The sequence below is a fragment of the Cyclopterus lumpus genome, chromosome 14, assembly GCF_009769545.1.
Source record: "Cyclopterus lumpus isolate fCycLum1 chromosome 14, fCycLum1.pri, whole genome shotgun sequence".
Taxonomy (NCBI): domain Eukaryota; kingdom Metazoa; phylum Chordata; class Actinopteri; order Perciformes; family Cyclopteridae; genus Cyclopterus; species Cyclopterus lumpus.
This window is the reverse complement of record NC_046979.1, coordinates 16568011-16589980: the sequence shown is the minus strand read 5'-3', so window position 1 is coordinate 16589980 and position 21970 is coordinate 16568011. Positions and strand designations below refer to the sequence as shown.

Below are 21970 nucleotides of genomic sequence, written 5' to 3'. Positions count from 1 at the left end.
TTTCAGGTAGACTTGTGATTTGCATTTCAAGACGATCAGTTTGCCATATACCAAATGAAAACCCCTGTCTGCTCTCGCAGCTACCGGCTCACTCCTCATTGGCATTTTTAGAAAGATTGATTCACAGCCAACGAAGAGGCTTAGCGGAAATAATCACCACCCAAGCACTAGGGCATCATATTAATCATATTAATTCTTAATTCTAGATGACCCTTGAGTGGATGCTATTACCACAGATAATGGTATATTAAGGATTTAACAAACTCTATTGCGCTGGTTTGAACAAGATATTGGGTTGCAGAAGGTTAGTGAGAGTAACATAGGGGCTTTGTGTTTTTCTTTCCACTTCATACCAGCATAGCTAGATTTTATTTGACCTGTGTCAGAACCTAATAACGTCTATCCCATAACGTCATGATTATTGCATTGAACTGGCTCTGTGCTGTTTAGTTGACTGGTCAGTAGTGATTTAAAAAGGGCCAATAAGCAATATGCTATTGAATCGCCGTGTGAAAAGTGCTGCCAACTCTGTAGCTCATCCTTTAGCCTCTTTTAGCTCGTTGTTTTGCTAGCTGGCCGACACAGACTCTGGCTCTACCAACCCTCCATGGAAAACACCTCAGGCAGCAGGGTAGTGAATGTTTTCCAGGTAATTGTTTCCTGTTAGCTTTGTTGCACTGGTAAGGGCGGGACAATTTACATCATAACCATAACCATTTTAGTGACATCATGTAGTAATTCCCAGTATAATTGCTCCCAGTTTCAACCTGATTAGCCAGAGCAATTGAGAACATCAGAGTTGGTGACACGGCCCTTAGATGTATTTTTGTAATTTTTTTGGATCAAAATGCTGTTAAAGAATGTCGGCAATTGGGTTGCGTGTCCCTGTGAGTTTTTTTCCTTTGAGCAAGAGCGTGAATGAGTGAGTGGACTGAGAAATATCAGGGCGAGAGAAAGAGGTTGTGAAAGGAAGGCGCTGGACCGTGATGAAGTGGAAAGGGAAGGTGACGATGTCTCTTTTAGGGGGGAAGGTGCAAGCCGTCTAAATGAGTGACTCTTGTCTGAAGTGCTAAACGAGAGCGTCCATGTGATCCTGGTCAACCGCACAGACCATCCAGTGGAGCTGGACCTCATGACCTACCACAAAGGGAAGACATTATGTTGCAACAAGCCCTCCTATTCGGCAACTATCTTCGACATCAGCCACTGCAATGAGCACAAGGAGAAACAAGATGCATGTGCCACACCAGTGCCACAAAGCAGATGGATGCAGAGACGGAGACATGGACAAAATATTAATGAAAGGAGAGTTGTGAGTTTGGGAGAGACCGATTCCAATCTTTTGCAAGGGTGAAATCCACAAATAATCATTTTTTAATGATGGAAACAGTATTTGATCACAACCCTGCCTGCCTTCTTTGAGTCGGCGCAAAGGGAGAAAAGGAGGGCAAGTCACCTCCCATCATCTGGAGAAGTCTCCCTCCTCGTAGCACTTACTCCAGAGCCTCCCAAGAGCGGCAGAGGGCAAGCCATTAAAGTCCTTCTGAAACACTACTGATACTGTCAGAAGGAGACAGGAGACATGGAAAGAAACAAGTTAGGCGGGCTCCACCAAAGGCTGCGACTCTCACACACTCACAGTGAGTGAGAGTTAAGGTGCCAGATGAGCAGCGGTCTAATTTATCAACATTTCATGCATGTGACATCAATGCAAGGTATGAAATGTATGTTACAGAGACTACAGAGACTGAAAGACGAGTGAGGGGAGCAGTCGGGAGAGGAGGGTGACAAATTAAAGGGAAAGACAACATAGTAAGTGAGTAAGGCATTGGTCCACCACAAGCTGCCACAACAGCTCGACTCTCAGCTCTGTGACCCATCATGACCTTCATGGAAGCTTCATGTTTCTTCTCTCATTTACTCCAGTTTTCTTTTTTAAATATGTCTGCTGGATGTCTCAGTGAGAATGCTTTGGGTGATTAGAGGAAAGGGACATATTTTTTGATATATCTTTTGGTTTCTATAACGGATCCACTGCATGTTGAAATATTGAAATTGAAAAACAAAAATGTTGAAACAACAACGATATGTAACTAAAAGCAAAGCACAGCCATCTAGACCCTCTTTTTATCGAGCCATAATTTATATTAGACCTATTAGATAAAGACGGCCCCAGAGGATGTATCCACTGGTGATCTTCTGAACTTTCCTCTAGCACAATGGGATGACATTGATGTGTATGGTTTTCTGGGAAATGTCTCATCAGCCACCAGCCCCCCCCCCCCTCAGGATGCTTTGCATTCTCTTTGGGGATCCCCTGACTTTTCATCAAGCGCCATCATCATTTCAACATTTCAATTGAAATACCCCAAAGAAAACACAAGACATTAGCATGTGTGCGTTGTCATTGAAGAGAGGCAAAAACACATTTATTTGTTCTAGCACACTGCTAATTGACAGGGTTTTATGGGCTCACATTAAAGCAGAATAGGATAGGAAAAACTAGCAAAGGAGACCCCTTAGGACACATCTAATAAGTGCATGAAATCTATCCTTTTTAAAGGTGCTAATTTGGAAACATAATGATTTTTGAGGCATATCATATCAACCACACGGCTCTTGATACGGGCTGAGCCTGCAACTAGGAGCTAACAGTGCAATCAGCACAAACAGTGAAAACAACAGCAACATACTGGCAGAGCTAACGGTGTTGAGCTGCATGGGTGGGTGTGTCCATAAGGGTCCAGTTTCACGGGTGTCTGCACGGTCACACCATCAGACACCTTGGTGGGGGTGCCTGTCCGCACAGTGTGTGGAGTGTGACTTTAACTCTACTCACGAAGCCATTACTCCACTATACTGTCATATAGTCCCCGCACTAGTTTGCAGTGAAGATGCTTATTTGTAGGAGATACGAGGGAGGGGGGGGGGGGGGGGGGGGTTGTAGAGGGAGAGGTGGTGGACAGGGATACGCTCCACTGGCTGATGCACAGTGACAGACTGTCTGCAGTAAGAGGGGAATGTTGCATGTTAGGCAGGTCAGCAGATGCTGGGCTGACAGTCAATGAAATATTCAAGTCAAGACACAATCATGGATCTGATGTCTGTAATGTCTCAGAAACAGACCTTGTGTAGAAACAAGAAATGTGTTCCTAAAGTACAGTATATGTCACAGGGACATGACATCACACAAAAAAAAAAAAGACCAGTGAAATGACTTATTTACGTCACGCTTTCAAGCCCACCTTTACTGCAGGGATGGGAAGGCTGAGGTAATCTCATTAGCACTGGCCTCATTCATTTCACTCTACCTCCAGTTTAATATCCAACACCTTTGGGAGTTCACCAAACAATGAAATAAATCACAACAATGAATTAAGAATTAGTTTATCAATGGTAAGATGTACTTAGTAACAAAGTACTCAGTCGGAAAAATTGGTCAATGTCATTGTTTTACTATGAAAGTATCTATTTATCCTATGAACTATAATGATTTTCTCAACCCATAAAGGCAACACTTGATCCTTCAATTCTTTATTTTCTGTTAAAGTAGTCAACTTACTCCCATTGTTGCTTATGGAATTTATTCCTTTTGACGTTCAAATTCACTTTATTGTTGGGATCCGTATTCTGCCCGTTTTAAGTGGATCAGTGTTGGATCCTGACTAGGCCAGTAGGGGTGCTGACGTAAACCCACTCTAACATCACCAACATGTCACACTTTAGCCCTTATAAACCTCACAAATGTCCCTTTTTATACACGGTTAATACATTCGATCCTCGATCCTTTTTGCGAGATGACCTGCACAGTTGACTTACAGCTTTTTAATTTCCTGACCTTTCCTGACCCAGTGCGCCGAGAGCCCTCCAGCTCTCTTCTTAACTGTGGTGTTATTTCCTTTAAAAAAACCCTCTATTCACACAAACGTCCACATCTTCAGCAAAGTCTTGGGTTGTAAAATACAACATACAGGTTTTGACAGAGTGTCTTGTTCCGGGAGCATGTTGTGTGTACCATCAGCAGCTCTGGCAGACAATGGCCTTCAGGCGCAGAATACAGAATCAGCTGATTGGACCTCCATCAGCTCCTCCTTCTGTCTGTGATATGTGTACTGCTGTTCACACTGTGTGCATCAGGATATTCAAGAGACTGGTCACTGCAGAGACACAACTGTTTAATCCCTTTACATCACCGCCATCTACTGGAACACAACGCCAGTGCACCCTGCACACACCCTCGATATATATTCAAGCTACACAGTAGCTGAAGGAAAACGTTACTTTTTCAAAATCAGAAACATGCGAGGTCATTAATCATAGTCACGATAACAGCTCCACACACACACTGGGCTGGAGATGGTTGTCTGGAGCCGCATAGACACTGCAACACACTCTTTTAACCCTTTTTGGGAAATGAGAGCTTTATTACAACACACAGACACGCTGTGTTGCAGTGGATATGAAGCCAGACACAAAGTATTGTCACCGTCAAAAACCAAAACACATGCCCATTAACATCCATTACCTCTGGACACACGACAACATTACAGAGTAGATCCGAGCATGCCAGAATCCTAAATAAACCCGATACTTGTGCATAATAACGTACTGTACAAACTTCTATTGCATATTGACGTGCTGTACAAGTAAAATCCACAAACTGCTGGGCCACAGCCATATTTACATTGAGATATCCTGGAGATTTCTCACCCCTGTTTGAGCCCCAACTATGAAAACCTGTGAATAGCACCTCTGACTCATTTGTGCTAAGGCAACCGTTACACGTTTATGGAAAAGACAAGAGGGAAACCAAATCGGCTTAAAGAGGAACCGAGCTGCCATGTTAACACAAGTTATGGGAGCAGACCACACACAAGGGTACAATATATGAAAAGAAATGGAAGGGGCCAGTAAAAAGCAGACTCCAAAACCACCTTCCAGTGAGGCACGGGTATATCTTGGCTTTCACATCAGCACCATTGGTCAAATAAAGAGATGGATCTCTCCATCAAGGGGGTCAGTTCACTACAACCACGCGTTATGTGCATTACGGACAGAGATACCACGAGGGGGAAATGAGAGAACAAATTTGGCTTTTTTTTCTTCTGGTTTTGGTGAACAGACCCTTTCACGCCTCCTCACAAGCTGTGCACGAGATACACCAATTAGCCGAGTGGCAATTGTGATCAGGACGGAACATAATTAGCCACTGTTCATACTCTAAACAAGCAACAGATTTAAAATCAATATCTTCATCAATACCGTATACCATTATTTTGCACGCCGCAGTATCACCACTTACGGGGGGGCCTTCTATGGAACGCAGTTAAATCATTATAACTATAATAATAAAATACCCTAACAATGGCATAGTAGCACATTTCAGTCTGAGGTATTGACTCCAATGACGGAAAAATGGGGATGTTATGGCATCAGACGATTAAAATCAATCTTAAACATTGAATTCATTCGATGGAAATCCAAACTGGAAGATTGCGCGTGTCCTAATTTTGGTGAACTGATCTCATATTGTAGTCATCTATCCTCAAAATACGCCTTTTGGATATATACTATACATACTTATACGTATGAAAATAGATTGTGTGGATTAAATGGATTTAAAGATGTCTGCGAACACTCAGTTCTAGAGAGGGGCCAGGAAGAAAAAGGTTAAAACAGCAACACATTTACAACCTCAAATCTCTCACATATTTACAAAAGCAAAGCATTTTTGTATAAAAAGTATACGTCTCGGAATTGGCCCGTGGCACACCTGATACAGATTATCCTTCTCGCATCGAGAACAAAAAAAAAAACAGTTTCTATAAGACAATAATCAGCACACGCACAAGGAAGAGCTGTGGCGCGGCGGTAGGATGCCGCTGTCCTCGGAGGAGCTCCTCACTTGACCTTGAGTTTGACCCGGATGTTCACTTTGTACATTGCCGCCCGGCGTCGCCTGGAGGAGACGTTTGATGGAGGACCGGCCGAGCCGACGGGGGGGACCCCGTGGCCCGCCGTGTGCGTGGGGAGAGCGGCGAGGCCTCTTAAAGGGAGGCGCAGGAGCAGCGCAGCCCATCGGGGTTGCAGAGTCTTGCTTTTCGATATCATTCGCTGAAGTGTCTGAGGGGGGCCGAGTGGCAGCGTCAGGTAAGAGCTGTGCGGGGGCGCCGGAAGCTGCTTCACGCAGCCCAAATGCCTGCCACAGAGCCGCGGGACTGTCTTTGAATGGGGAGGGGGCATTTGTTGCGTCACTCCGCTGAAATATCAAAAAGTTTTTTTTAAATAACGTATCACATTTATAATAATTCATTAAAATTAAATAATATTCTGTCAGTTTTTTTTTTGTCAAGAAGAAAAACAACAACTTGCTGTTCATCATTAAAAAAAGGAATAAACACACAGATGGAAGCCGTTACAAATGGACAAAGACTAAAGTCACGTAAATAAACAATTGTTTGACACACAATATTGGATTAAAATGTGTTTAAATGGCTCTGCGTTACGTTTTATGTGTGCTGCACGCCCCCAAGAGATAATGTGGATCATAGAGAATGTAGGCAATATAGATCTAGGACGTGATTTGGCAGGTCGAAGCATCCTCAGTGCTCCTCCGTCTAGGGAGCTATTCATTTATTAAAGGGTCAGTTCAAAAGTATTACTGGCAAAGTAAGAAAGATCAAATGTTCTCCTCCCAAAGAAAATCAGTACAAATCTAGTCTTCAGATACTTTTCTTTTATCAAAACTATACGAAGGGTCAGAATTAATAGAATATGACATTTTTTTAAATGTACATCTTATACCATAGTAGCATATTATATTAACGTCTCCTCACTTGGTACATATGAAGAATAAGAACGAGAAACTATAATGGCTGTGATAACCATACTGTAATAAGTGATTATTAATGTCCCCGTCTCCCTCTGCTGGATGAAGCGGAAAGAGGGTTTAAGGTGAGACTGGTGATGGGTACCATCTGTGACTAACAGAATCATTTAATGTTTCTGATAAGTGATCTACAGCTCTCTTATAGCAGTCCAACATCAACACCACTGGAAGCAATACTCTGAAGCAGAGAGGACCAACCAGCTGGAAGGGAACCGGGTTCAACGAGAAAAGCCTGGCTATCGGGCTAACAGAGCACACACATCATTTGGCTGGTCAAATTGCTGACACTTTAAAAACACATTTTGTATTTTTTTTTTTTTTTTTATAACTGAGCAGTCACCTCACTACCACTCCAGGCATGGCCATCCCTCATGTTCTTCTCCATATATCTCATCTTCTTCAAAAAACATGTCATCCTCATCCTCATCATGTTCCTCCTGTTGGCCCCGAAAACAAAGAGTGATTTGTTGAAACCAGTGGTCCACTGATAGAAACTGTTGGTGTGACCTGAAGTCAACCGCCATTTGGTGACTTCAAACATTCAGATAGTGGTGACGGTATTAAACAAAATGACAACAGAAATAGAAAAATGGACTGGAATATATGTATATATAAAAAAGGACGATACAGCGAATAGCAAATGACAACAACATAAAAAAAACACAGAAATATTCTGGATATTTTTCCCATTGTCAGAGGGGTTCCGAGCTAGCTGTGACTGACTCTACATTTGGAAAATATGTAACCTACAACATGTCTCATGTGAATGGTTCACCCTGCATTCAAAATGGCCAAAGGAGGATGCAAACAACGCTGTGGCACTGACCTTTGGGACCACGCACGTGTTATAAGTTGTTCCCGGGAAGGGAACGTGGTCCATTCCTGTAGACATGTCGACGACGATCTCATCTCGATGCATCGGGATTGGTGGGCCCCCGCGCTCCTGCAGGGCCAGGACGATCACCGTTGTGTTGTCTGCACGGAGCATGCGCTCTTTCCAAAACAGTAGGGCTGTGCACCCCAGCCGGCGGGCGCAGGACATTCCCTTTGGTCCCTGGAGGCAAAATAAAATGATTTAAAAAAAAAAAAAAGCAGATGGAGAAATAAAATGATTCTATGCTAACCGTTTCACTCATTTGACAGTTACGTACCACCATTTTGTCGTGGCTGGAGCACATGTTGACTGCATTCTTGGGCGGCATCATGTTCCACAGTCCGTCACTGCCGATGATGACGTAGCGATGCCGGCTGGGGTCGAGGGTCATCACGGTGGTATCGGGCTCTGGAGAAACCACAAACTCCCCGCTGAAGAAGTCGTAGCTCCACAGATCGCCTTTCAAAAAAGCGGCGAAAATATTTGCACTTTTAAGAGGAATAATTAAACAAACAAAAGATGCTTCTAACGAATATATATATATATATATATATATATATATATACACACAGTATCATTTTCACGGAAACTGAGCCCGGCAAACAGGGCGTCGTCCTCACCGAGGGAGCGGGCCACAGCCAGGAAGGGGATCTGGTCGATGACTGTACTCCTCCTCACAGGGCCGTTGTGGGTCAGCCTCGGCCTCTTCCACACAACACGGTTCACCCCAGATTTTTTCATTACGCTGCAGTCACAAGAGAAACACACTTCAATTTAAAAAAAAAAAAGGCAAGCGTCAAAGCTTGACAGGAAACGCTGCAATGTCGAAAGGAACATGGTCAAAACATATCTGCCCTCAGTGAGATGCAATCTGGGTGTTTGACATAGCCCCCCCCGACCTTATAATACAACTCGATCTTTAAAACAAAACAAAAGAGTCTGAGGTCCTGTTCACCGGCTCACCTGCCACCCAGTCGTTCAATCCGTTCTTTTTCTTTGGGGAGTTCAGGTTTGTGATCTTGTGTTATTTCCAGCGCCTGCAGCGTGATGTCCGAGTCATTTTCTTGCACTCCAACCACCACTCCCGAATCGCCGACATGGGCAACGTACATGTGGACCCCGCGGATCACAACCACGCTGGCTGTGGTGCCCGACGTACTGGGCAGGCCGGTTATCGTCTTTGGCCACTCCGCTGTACGGGGGAACAAGCAGAAATAACAACTTTAAAATGATTAATGTTACTCACTGATCAATACTGCAAGTCAGTGACGACAATAACACAATGCCAAAATGTGAAAATAGTCATGGTTTAGATACGTTTAGTTTTTTTATGCAAGACACAGGGAACACTTTAAACAAACGTTTCCCTGGCAACAAGTAGTGAAGAAGTTAATTGGAGCCGAGTAGAATGAAGGTGAACCGTTTTATTTCCACTCTGCACCGAAGGAGGCATGAGAGGATTAGGAATATGATAGTTAAGAGGCAGGGAAAGCTGTCGGTAGCATCTACCCAGGTCAGGAAGCCTTTCCTTGTCTTTAAAACAGTCACACACACACACACACACACACACACACACACCTTTAAGGACAACCATAGGAAATAGATTGGTTCCGTATCCTCCGTATTTGTACTCCACAGTATGGAATTATACTGAAGCTTGCTGCATCAACAACAGTTCAATACAGGAGAAACAACAGTGTTCTCAATGTTCCCACATTTACACTCAAGGAAAACGAGCCAAAGGAAACAAAAGTTCTTCATTTGATGGAAAACAAACTGTGAACTCTCTGCTCGCCGCGGATCAGAGAGCCGTTGCATAAAACACGATGACCGCATAAGCCACGCTTACTCGAATCTCAAAATCTGGCTCATTTTGAGAAATGTCGTCTCATAACGTGGGATTAAATAGGTTTGACCCATGTTACCATAGAAACTTATCCTCCGCAGGGTAGCCTCCAGCTGTATGGGCTAGCTCTTTTTTTTTTTTAGACTCGGCTTCAGCTCAGGCTTAACAGTATTACACTGAATCCTGCAGCATCTTATCCAAAACTCCCACCCAGCAGTCCCCTCATCGCTGCACGCAGCTCCTCCACACGACTCGTGTCAGGGGCGGTGCTCACCAGATATCTGCAACGTGCTGCTTCCCTTTTGGTTTTGTCCTTTTTCCACTTTAACATGCAACCATTCATTCATTTCATAGGTTTGAAACATGCTGCTGAGGACGCCACGGTTTGCTGTGCCTTCTACCTTCCCTTCACAGTGAACTGATGTGACCCAAGCTTCACACCTCATGTCTAGGGTGTTGACTTTTGGGAGCCTCCTTTATGGACCCTTTTTTTAAAAATGTTTTACTTTTCTGCAGAAATGTATATTTAAGAAAAACACTTTGTGCCTCTATTAGATTGAGAGATTAATGACCTAAACACACATTCACCCCCTACATTTAAAACATTTGATTGTTATTTAGGTTCAGGTTATCACTTCTTTCTTTTTTTTTTTACGTGTATTCCTCTTTTATCTAACGCTGTGATGAAGAGCTGCATTGAGGGCTCCATGAGTTAATTAGTACTGGGATGGGCGTCAGAGGATTGGGTACCACCATCATCACCACCACAACAACAACAACACCACCACCACCACCACCATCCTAGAAGGATGCTGCGCGTGTCACGGGTCGCCATCGAGCGTCGCTGCACGGATCGTGAGCAAGAGGCTGCGATCAAACGGGCCTGCGCGAGACTTACGTAGCTCCTTCCACATCGCGTGGTGACAGGCGATGAACCCTTTCCTGAGAGCGGCGCACACTTCGCTGTGATCCTTCGACCAGAAGCCCCGCTGCTTCTTCAATAAGCCCCACAGATTGTCTCTCGCGAAGTGTGCCGCTTCGCGACCCCCGTGGCCGTCGAACACGGCGAAAAACGCCACGGACTTCCGAGTGTCGACCGGACGCTCCGCGACGTTCCCCTCCGACGCCGGCGTGTTGTCGTCGGCCTCGTCCGTGAGACTCTCGACCCACACCGCGGAGGAGGCCGGCCCGCGCGGTGTCTCGTTCACGGGCTGCTCCGCGGGTCCACTGTCCGCCTCCCCCTGTGCTCCGCGTCCCTGAGACTTTGGGTCATCTTCGGCTGGTGTCGGCATCGGCTCGTACTCGATTCGTATCTCGACCACGTCCTCCATGTATTTCCTGCCCCCTTGCTCGGAAAATGCACTCATGCGAAATATGATCCCCTCGTCCATGACTGTGAACGCTGCTAATCAACCAGACGGCTCATGGAGCGGCGGACTGGAGCTGGAAAGCTAGATTTTTTGAACCGATGTTTTGCCGCGATTGTATGGCCGAAGGCTTCCTTCCTTTTTGTTTATCTTCTCCGAGACGTCCCGCTGTACGCGCTGACGTCATGTTCGTCACCCACCTATCAACGTTGAAACCACGCAGGGCACGCACTGACTATTGTGCTGCCTTCGTTGGCACGACAAGAAATCGGAAATTGCGAGTAGCTATCACATCACAATTACAGCGGCAGACCACACAAAACTGAAAAATAGTCTTGTAAATGATAACGTTCAACTAGCTATTTGTACCATTTGTTTACGATAACAACAACAACAACAACAACACCACTGCCGGTACTATCGCAGCGCAGCTTGGCATCTTCATCATATCACTGTTCCTGTTCCTCTCTCTCTCTCTCTCTCTCTCTCTGTGTAGCATAACTTAAATACAACACACGCATGCTCAAAGAAAAAATAATAACATGTATGAGGGAGCTTATTCTAAAAAAGCATTTTCGAATTCCTGGCACTGAAGTTGAAACTAAAATACAAATACCTGCTCTGTGGTGCAAGATTGTACATTTGTTACTGACCTTAAATATTCTAGAGACGTTGTCCAGGGTGATGTCCATTTCCTGGATCTGATAAATGTGAGGTCCTCTCCAAAGAGTGTCATCGGATCAGATAACAGTATGTGAGCTACAGAAAAAAAGCTGCTGGAGGCTACCTGGGTTGTGCAGGTTGTGTGAATGTAATGCTTTGTCTGTTATCAGCAGAAAAGGACATGCATCATTTCATAGTGTTGCAGAAATCCAATCAAAAAAGAAAATGAGTCAAAAAACACTCTCTATCCAGCACTGTAGTGCTACAGTAATGCCAGGTAGAGGCAGTGTAAATCCAACCAAATAACCTTTCACAGACATTTGAATAGTTAAAAAACAGGAGTTGTCACAAAAGGCACCATGACATCACACATATATGACCACAAGGCACACGTTTAACTCTAAGGGATCCTTTATGTTGATGGATCTCCATATGGAATCGTTAGGACTGCTCTGAAACATTGGCCTTCATTACATAAACGCTGGTGCGGAAGTTCACAGAGATTTATTTAGATCTTTGATTTACTTTGTGATGAACACCACAGATACACGATTAAAGGTTAACAATACATTGTCTTTCAAGATTAAATGCATGCATGGGAATCTAATCTCTTTTCAATAAGGACACATTTCTGTATTCATTAATTGACAGTGCTGGAACCTATATGCATTCCTCTCAAGGCCCACTCAGCTGTGAGTTTTGATGCTGGATTTCTCTTCTTCTTCCAGGGCAACTCTTTACATCTCTCTCTTGTATTAGAGAGGGTGAGAGAAAGGGGAGAACAAGGAATTTCCCACATTATACTTTCCATCAGTGTCTCCATCCCCTAATACTCAAAGCTTTAACCTGTACAGCCCATGTTTTAATATCCACCCTCTTCTCCATTTTCTTTCTTTCTTTCTTACATTTTCTGTCTTCCTTCTTTCCTTCTTAACTTTTCTGTCTCCTTTCTTTCCTTCCTTCCTACCTTCCTTCTCCTTACTGTTTATGTCCATTAATAGTCTAGCCCTCTGAGAGGACCTGTCTGCACACAGGCCACTATTACAGACAAAGTAATTTCCATGTAAATGGTGTCAGAATGTCATTTTGAAGTGAAGCTGCTGAGAAAATGAATTCCTGAAGACGAGCGGGATTACCAAGGGGCAATGACACCTGAGTTGCATTCTCGCACATTCCCAATGCAGCTCTTGTATAATAGTGAATCCACAAAAATAGCTTTGTTTGGCTCCAAGACTGTGTAGATGCTGAACTGTCAGTCAGCCCAACCAAAGAGGAGAAAGGGATAGCGACCCAAATATTACCATATGAATGAATGGTAATATAACCATTTTTTATATGAGAAAATCACAGTTAAATTGTGTGTGCATGTGTGTGTGCGTGTGTGTGTGTGTGTGTGTGTGAGCACTCTTATTGAAGGCATTTGTTTCCTCATCAACATTCAGCAGGTGTAATGATAAATTGCTGAGGTTCACGGTAAAAAGATTGTATTTGGACCTCAGACGACTTCAGGGCTTTCCATTCGTTTATGTGACAGGCTCCGCATTCATCCAAAGACACAAATACTAAGACCAAGGCCAATAATGAAACAGGGCAGAGAGAGGCTCGGACCAAGAGTCAACAGGTTTCCGTGCAAATCTTGTTCTTTTTTTACATTACATCACATTACATTACATTACATGTCATTTAGCCGACGCTTTTATCCAAAACGACTTACAATAAGTGCATTAAACCAATTGTACAAACTCAGAACAACAAGAATCGAGAAAGTACAATTTCTATCAGTAAGAGATTTAAGTGCTGCTAAAGTGCTACTACGGCGCTACCTTCCATATTCAAGGTATAGTTTTTCTAACAGAGACACACCAGTTCAGGCGATCTCACCGCTACTGTGTGACCATCCTTACGTTACTTGATTAAGATATTTGAAAAAGATTAGACATTCTATTTCTCAACATTAAAACATTTCAACAGATATCAATGAGCTGGGAACAACTAAACCTTCTCCATAATACCTGTATTTCTTGTATGTAAAATGAATTGTATATATGCGATCTCTGCAGAAGGGTTGATTTATTAAATTAATCAACGCAAAAGAGGTATATCTCAACGAAAGTGGTTGAAAACACCTAAACTGAACTTTTGTAAAAATGCACATTACAGTTAATGTGGGCTCATTTAAATGGCAATTATCTTATGTTGTGATTGTCCTATTTTTTAAGAATTATAACACGGTTGAGAAGGTTCATGTTAAAGGTGCGAACGTAATGTTGCTTCTAAATTGCGTGATCAAAATAAAAAGTCATTAGGAAGGGAGGTCGTTCTCGTTTGCTTCACAACAACTGATTCAAGTGATATTCGAATTTCTTTCCGAATACAAAACCAATTATTCAATTTTTCTATGATTGGCTGTCTTTGCGCATTTCACCTTGGGTTCAAACCAGAAGTGGCGTGGTTATTCTGACCAGCTGAGCAACATTTTCACGAGAGGAGACCACCTTTCCAATGTCACACTCCCAAGTCTGCTCCTACCAGCGTGATAGATGACCATGATATTGACTTGAGGTTAATTCAAAACCGCACTGCCCAGTTAGATGAAGGATCTGGATAAGAGTGCTGCAGATAGGACTTCAGTTGAAAAGAAAATTGTTTTGGGCCACATGCTCTGATGCTCCTCTATTGCAGCCTTGGACTCTCTACATCCCCCCACCATCTTGTTTTCCTATAGAATATAATTGGATACAAGAAGATCCAAAAGCCAAAGAGCTAAATGATTACCTTTGTGGATTTATAAATGCTGTCAACCTCACTCGTGTGTGTCTTGGTCTATATTGTAATGTGCAATATTGTCAGTATAGGAACACACATTTGACTCTGGAAATGAATATGATTGCACATAGATTGATCTTCCCGTAAATCTAGAAGAGGAATTAGTTGACAGGCTTTTTAACGTTTTTCACAACAACAACAACAACAACAATGAAATAAAAAATAGTTTTAATGCAACACAACATTATACCTAAAGCGGTTGTGCGTTTGCCTGATCTGTGCAGCCCATCACACTGCTGCACGCTAGATTGAATTGAATAAATAGCTGCTGAGCAATGTTGCGGATCAATTCTCCTTTTGTTACACACATCATTACGCAGAAGGAGACGCATTCATCAGTCACATGTGGACATTGTTTCCAATACAATAAAATTAAAAAAAATCAATTATTGTAAACAAATGTTACTTGTAAGTGAACACAGGCAATCTTGTCATTAAAACAAATACCCAGAGGGGCGTATAGTGGGAGAGAAAAGGGCAGAGTTGCACAGACATACAAGTCAGGTAGACTGGAAACACTAACATTTATTTTGGTGTAAAGCTTGTCTTTGCTATCTTCATGATGAATTTGGTGTTGTCCTGACTTGTGGCTTATGCATGCTAAGGTTCCAGCACCCCCCCCCCCCCCCGTTTTTTATACCCTGGGAATGAGCAGATAGCAAAAATATGAGGGCGAAAACAATTTCAATTTCACTCGGTGAAAGAGACAGAAGCAGGATGGTTTTGCTGCAGGTGAACATGGACCCAGCGGGATGCCTTCCTGCAGATTGTGAACCACGTTGCAGAGATGTGTCCCCGTGTTACAGCAACACACACTGTGAAGCTCCACTGCCGCAGGTAGCTTGAGCTGTGATGCTTTATTTGGAAAACCATCAAACATTTACAGTCCATGTACACTTGACTACAATTTGTGACAAGCAATGAGTTATGTAACAGTTCATTTTGCAATGCATAGTTTTATAATACATCATAGACAGACCCTATTCGAATACATTCAGAATTTACTGAACACTGTGGCTCACCACACGTAATGAAATCATTCAGAATAATCTTCAACTTGCCACATATATTATCTAGTGCATGAGGTCCTCGCTGACTTAAAAAGGAGTGGAAATTGGAAAATGAAGAAAACATTTTTTTTTCTTTCTTGTTTTTCAATAGTCTGAGAAAATGAAATAAAAATGCTAATTTTATTGTGGAAATTCACCATTTTATAATTGAGTGTGCGAGGTACCAGGCTTAATCTGTAAGAGTAAATTGTCTGAGTGCAGCCTTAGGACCCTGAGGATATCGGACCTAGGTTGCTGCAGAGGTAGCTTTGTGATTTGTATGCACCCCATCTGATAGCGTCTCCTGGATCACAGATGGATTATTTAGGCTTTTCCTTCAGCATAGGCTCCCTCTTTTGATTTTCTCTCCCTTTTTTTTCACAGGTCCGCATTGTATCTTCCTTTTTTCCTTTCTGTCTCTGCTTTCATTGTTGGGTACTTGGATGCCTCGAAAAGCACACTGTGAGAGATTTGGCTTCACCAGAAAATATGGAACAATAACGCCGGAGGAATAACCACGAGGGGTAAGTTGTAAAGTTATACTCATTCATATTAGCGGTGCTGGGTTTGTATCTTTGATAATTTCCCTGTCGTGAGTGTGCATTGTTTTTGGCATAGGTGGCTTCAGAGGGAATTGAATCCGTTCCCTGCTCATTGATTCATACGGCGTCAGATGCTGTCCACGTGCTGTGGTGCTGAAAGTTACTTGTAGTGGATGTTATTTGCATTCTAATGATTGCATGTTGTTAAACAAACACTAATTGCTGAGTTTACCTTCTAATTCTGAAACATTCATCCTTCAATATCATAAAATGATCATAGAATCATTTTTTTTACTGTACTTTACATATGGCTTTTAATAAAATGTCTACCATGTTGCTGATTAATCACGTAGTGGTAAGGAATGTGGCGGCATGCATGAACTGAATCACATATACAATAAATGTAGCTTACGTGTATGTTAAAAAATAGTTACACTACTTAACAGTTTGCATTTCTACAAAATCAAAGTCTTCTCTCATCTTTTTCTCTCCCTCTACGATCCCGGTGCTGAGAATCCTTCACGAAAGGGATTAAGCTATGTACAAGTAACTGTTGCTAGAATTACATTCAAGCAAAAATGCAACTCTTATCTTAAAGGATCACTTAATCTGGTGGATTTAGTTTTTTTTGGCTGTGCTTTCAACTCAAAGAGCGTTGCCCTTCACTGACTGTATGGAGCTTTTCTTCTTATGAAAACTCTTTCATATTATTGTCCAGTGAATGAGAGCATCGACTGCACAATCACTTTGCCATATTGAGTGGACTCGATTCAGTGAATCTCTTAATCTGTAAATGCCTTCAAGTGGGCCAGAGGTGTTTATCGAGGAGGGGGGAAACAATGGTTAATGCACCAGGCAACTTGTCCTGCGGTCATTCGTGTGGTCATCGACATTTCGTCCTTAACACCTACATTCTTAATCAGATGTTTATACCTCAGCAAAACACACAGTGTATTTCCTTCATTAATTGCGAATGCTGCTAATGGCATCTTTAGTTGAGTGAAGTATTGATGTTGACATATCAGGGTCATTCATCCTCTGGGGCCAAAGGTCACTGTCCCTTGTGGTTAGTCCACGGCATCATCTGTTACTCCTCAGACCAGTTTTTCTCCTCCACATAATGCCGACTCAGCCAACTATGACTTGTTACCATGAGCCCTGACAGGGCCCCGGACATTGCTTCTCATACTTTTAATATCCTTTGTCTTGCTCCGATAGCTCCCGTAATGCATTATAGTGGCAGTGATGGAAGCCGTCTCCCCATCCATTTCCCCAAAAGACACAGCCACATGTCAGCGATAACTGCCAGAGGTTGATAAGAACTCTTCAGTACTACACGAGGAGACAGTGAGCCTTGTACAATGTGAAAGTGTGTGTGTGTGTGATGTATGGTTCCACTTGATCGACGGTAATATATGCAGGTGGTTTGTGTGTTGTGTGTATATGAAATATCTGATTCTGTCTCAAAAGCACAAACCTCTTCTTGCACACAACTCCTTCTGTGGTCTTGATTTAGACTCCAGTTATTGTGCAGGGAAAATAAAAGTCAGTGAATCATACTTCCCGGTTGTGCCCCCGGCTTTCCCTCAGACCCCCCGGTGGTGTTGTACTCCAGAGCTGCTGATTAAGCATCATATCTCAGTCTGCAATGGGCATAGATGTATCTGCATTTCAATATGTTTGGACCTATATTAAAAAGCCAACGCAATATTTACAAAAAAAGGTGCATTAGTATATAATTCATGCAAATGCTACAGGTGCAGTGACATATGTCCTCTCTTCCTTGCAATTTGCATCCAAAGTAAATATGTCTGTTGCATTTAAGTGTCTCCCCGGCACCTTTTGACATGGCGTACCTGGCATAACGTATCGCAATTCACATTTCTGTCTCTTTGAGCACAGGGGATTGTATTTAGGAGGGAGGAAAGATGGGGAGGGGGATGCTGGAGGCGGATTCCGTTTACGCTCCGCTGCTCTCTCCAGCATGTGATCTGTCTGCTGTGGTAAAGGGGGAGCTCCTCTGTCTTATTGACAATATGTTAGATGGTAAGCTGTGATTATTCCCCAGTAGACAGAAGAAGCAAGGGGAAATCAGCAGTCCCGTCTCCTTCCATCTGCAGACTCTCCACATTAGCTCAGAGCAGATGACTCCAACAGATATTTTATTGTCATTCCTTTGAGTACGGGCGACTTTCTCCTGTGTTGAGTGTCAGTGCATGTGCCAGTTAAGAGGAGAGCATCTACTGGATATGACACAGTGGGATGTATTCACAGTGCATGTTATTTTCATATTATACTAATACTAATGATGCCGACACAAAGTGCTCTATTGGCTGAACGTATACTGTATACAACAATGCATAGAAGAGTACTATATCATGTGTTGACTGCATATACTTTATATACGGCAACCCTGACTTGAATTTGGTTTTTTGTCATTATTTTTTTTGTCAATTTTCAGATGTAAACGTTTAAAAAATGCCACTGCAGTTATCAGCATATTTACACATACATTTAGTTGTTTTTCCTGTTTCACTCATATCTCCCACTGGCGTATTTTGTAATTAAATCTTGGATTTATTATGTTTTTTCCCCTTCTACACCCACTTTCTGCCATTCTCCTTTCTGTTTTCTTCATGTTAGATTCAACTAAACAATTCAATGTGGTTATTACCACCAACATTTAATATTCAGCACTCTAGAAAATGCAATCTTCCTTGCTCATTATGTTAGTGATATATCCTAGATGTTTGTGTAGATGATGTTCAGCAAATGTCAATATGTTGAATGTTATTCATATTGAATATTATATTACAATGCCGTATTATTGTTTCTGGCTTTCATAGCTTTTGAAACCTCAGCATATTTGCTGTATTGGCCTCATACTTTCAAATCTCAGTAGAGGTAATTTGACTAATCAAGTTTGTATTGCCGTGTCATGCATACAAATATGCCAAGCTCGCGTTGACTTACAAGATTCCACAAATTATTATAAACCCGATCCAGAATATAGAGCAGAGACAGAGACAAGTAAAGAATACTAATACTTCACACACTTTGCATCATTCAATTTCCGACAATCATATTTACAAAAAATTCATAACAGTGGATTACAATGAAATTATATAATACTACATTTGTTTATTGAGCCTTCTTTTCCAAGGTTTTAAAATAAAGGCAGCTGGGTCAAAGCTGTAGAACAAAATATATTAGTCCATGAAAGATTGATATACAAAAAACAAAAACAAATCCCAAAGTAAAGTTACTCCTTTTACCTAAACAGAAAATGTAGTCGCTAACCACACATAATCTAGTTGGTAGATGAATCTCAATAACAAGCGTTTGGCATATTTACAATTGTGCCGGTTGGTCTGCATTTCTCAGAACAATTAAAGTGGGCCATGGAGTCGGTGGCCAGAGGGTGCCAAGACATCCCAGGAATCTGGCTGTCCATCAGACAGCTAGGATCAGTTGCACGGCTGTTTGTGCCACAGATGGCTGATCAGTACAAGTGACTTCCTCTCTCTCCCACTTGGCGCCGTCACCGTATCCCATCACTTGAGCACGAGAGTGTTCGTCTCCTTGTCGTGCGTGTTTGTTTTCAGGGGGGTGGGTGGGTGGGTTAAAGGTCGGGAGGTGCAGCAGGTCGATGTGAGCATGTTGGTCTGCATGCTTGACTTGGATTATGCATCAGCCCAAAGAGTCTCGACGGAGCACTTGAACACAAAGCGGTCGCATACACTGTTTTGCACCAAGCACACGGAGAGCATGCTTGAGACGTGCGGCAGAAGCTCGCTCGTGTGTCGGAATATGACGAGGAAAGGAGCGGTGAAGCCATCGTGAGCCGCATTCATTGGGCATGTGTGTGGACGGCATGTTTGGCTGCATGCTGGGTGGGTTTCAGAGGAAAAGTCCATCTGGCTTCCTCTCCTTCTTCTTTTATATTGGAATTTCACACGGGAACATGGTTTTGTGCGGCGCTCGGCAGCAGGGTAGATGGTTTGTGTGATTCCTATAATAATGGGACTTTATTTGGCTAATGATACTGTAATAGTTGTAGGTTATTTGCCTTCCTTGTTGCTGTAGTCATTGTAGAATGAGACAAAGATCGAGTTACATGTTCTGTAAAACAGCAAACCCTTTAGAAAAAGGGCTTATTGGGTCTTAACTCTATTTTATTTATTTTTTACTTTCAAGTCAAATGAATAGAAGCACAACGCCAAAATGAAAAAATAAAGAATGATGCTATCTGACTAACGTCTGATCATTATCTTCCTCCAGCATGTCTCAAGTTCTGCTCACATGTTTGTCCCAATATGTTTGCCTCTGTGTTCCAGGTTTATCGGGGCCTTCTTAAAGGCGGGCCCGGGCCCTTGGGGACCATGCAGGCTGCACAATCACCCATCCCACTCCTTCTCATCAGCCTCCTCTGTGTCAGCCAGCTGCAGCGGAGCCACGGCGTGGACATTTCATCAGGTGGGAATCGCTTCACTGACCAGACATTCACATCCAGAGGATTTATCCTTTCACTTTTCTTGTCCTTCTTGAAGTGTTGTTGTATTAATGCATTGTTCTGTTAAGATGGGATTGTGTTTAGATGACTTTGAAACATGTGGTACAATCACAGCTAATTAAATATTGCATCAACTCAAAAACCCTGGTGTGGTAGTTTGCACACTGCTGATGATTGAACAGGCTGTCAGGGTTTAGGGATGTTCAGTACAAGGGGAGAAGAATATTCTTAAACAGAATATCTCTCCCTCGCTGGTATTATGACAGCCATTCTGAATGCCTGAACAAAAGACATAATCTAGAGACTTGCCTTGCAAGGCTCCAGCTTTGGGTTTGTGGGGATGAGAGAAGAATGAAAAACATATTCACCAAAACTATTTTAATAGCAGAATGTCAGCAGCGCGTAGGTGCAGTTATACTGCCCTCTTGTGGCTGGAAACAGACACAGAACTCAGAATGTGTATTCATAATGTATTTGTGAAATGTCCATAACACAGTGCATCCCCAACCTAATGTTTCCCTTTAGTTGAGCTCAATTTGTTTGTGTTCCCCTCTCTACCTTCATTTGTTCTAGATACAATTAATTTCCCTGTGACATAAGTGTATATGATGATGAGACAAATGGGGTTAATAAAGCAATATCCAAACAAATTATTGTTTTGGCACGCTATAGTAAGGCAAGGCAAGTTTATTTATAAAGCACAATTCGTACACAAGGTAATTCAAAGTGCTTTACAGGTACATACAATTACAAAAAGACAAATAAAATCATTCCATAAAAACAATAATTAATTATATTAAAAGCGAAGAGTGCAGATAAAATACTTTCAGTTGTCAAATAGAACTGTTTTCAGCCTGGATTTAAACATTGTCAGAGTTGAGGCCTGTCTCACATCTTCTGGAAGACTGTTCCAGATTTTACCATAAAAGTGAAACGCCGCCTCCCCGTGTTTAGTCCTGACTCTGGGCACCAGCAGGAGGCCACTCCCTGAGCTTCTCAGAGCCCGAGATGTCACACATGTACGTTGGTGCTAGACCACGAAGAGATTTGTACACAAGAAGAGCTGCTTTAAAGTCTATTCTCTGAGCAACAGGAAGCCAGTGCAAAGACCTGAGCACTGGACTAATGTGGTCGTATTTCCTGGTTCTAGTCATCCATCCATCCATCCATTTTCAATACCGCTCATCCTCATTAGGGTCGCGGGGGCGCTGGAGCCTATCCCAGCTGACATAGGGCGAAGGCAGGGGACACCCTGGACAGGCCAGTCCATCGAGGGCAAGGTTCTAGTCATATAGTAGTATAATTCTAGACAATTCCAATAAAGCATGGCTACATCAATGGAAATGTTATTGTTGGTGCACGTAAGCATTTAAACATTATGCATGAATCATATTTTTCAGA

The 21970-nt window shown here is 42.7% G+C and overlaps 2 protein-coding genes across 3 annotated transcripts in view; one reads left to right on the top strand and one right to left on the bottom strand.

The window, feature by feature from the left end:
- Positions 1-4154: 4154 nt before the first annotated feature.
- Positions 4155-11162, bottom strand: LOC117742945 (protein phosphatase 1D-like). 2 transcript variants are annotated; one of them, XM_034550625.1, is made up of 7 exons: positions 10508-11162; positions 8727-8955; positions 8384-8508; positions 8041-8222; positions 7716-7943; positions 7230-7326; positions 4155-6259 (listed from the first exon to the last, which is right to left on the bottom strand). In XM_034550625.1, the coding sequence occupies exons 1-6, from the start codon at positions 10998-11000 to the stop codon at positions 7234-7236; spliced, it is 1350 nt and encodes a 449-aa protein (XP_034406516.1). In that variant the 5' UTR covers positions 11001-11162; the 3' UTR covers positions 4155-6259; positions 7230-7233. The 2 variants fall into 2 exon arrangements, with proteins under 2 accessions (XP_034406516.1, XP_034406515.1); XM_034550624.1 differs by lacking the exon at positions 7230-7326.
- A 9276-nt stretch (positions 11163-20438) lies between these two features.
- The window catches only part of LOC117742532 (roundabout homolog 1-like), a 74847-nt gene continuing 73315 nt past the window's right edge, over positions 20439-21970 (top strand). The window contains exon 1 of the mRNA XM_034549996.1: positions 20439-20532. Coding sequence (XP_034405887.1) covers positions 20439-20532 — 94 coding nt within the window. The remainder of the gene's footprint in view (positions 20533-21970) is intronic.

Coding starts and splice junctions, on each gene's coding strand:
- LOC117742945 (XM_034550624.1), bottom strand. CDS start 11,000: ATGGACGAGGGGATCATATTTCGCATGAGTGCATTTTCCGAGCAAGGG. Junction 8,956..10,507: donor CGCGATGTGGAAGGAGCTAC/GTAAGTCTCGCG, acceptor TCCCCCGTACAG/CGGAGTGGCCAAAGACGATA. Junction 7,944..8,040: donor CCAGCCACGACAAAATGGTG/GTACGTAACTGT, acceptor TTTTGCCTCCAG/GGACCAAAGGGAATGTCCTG.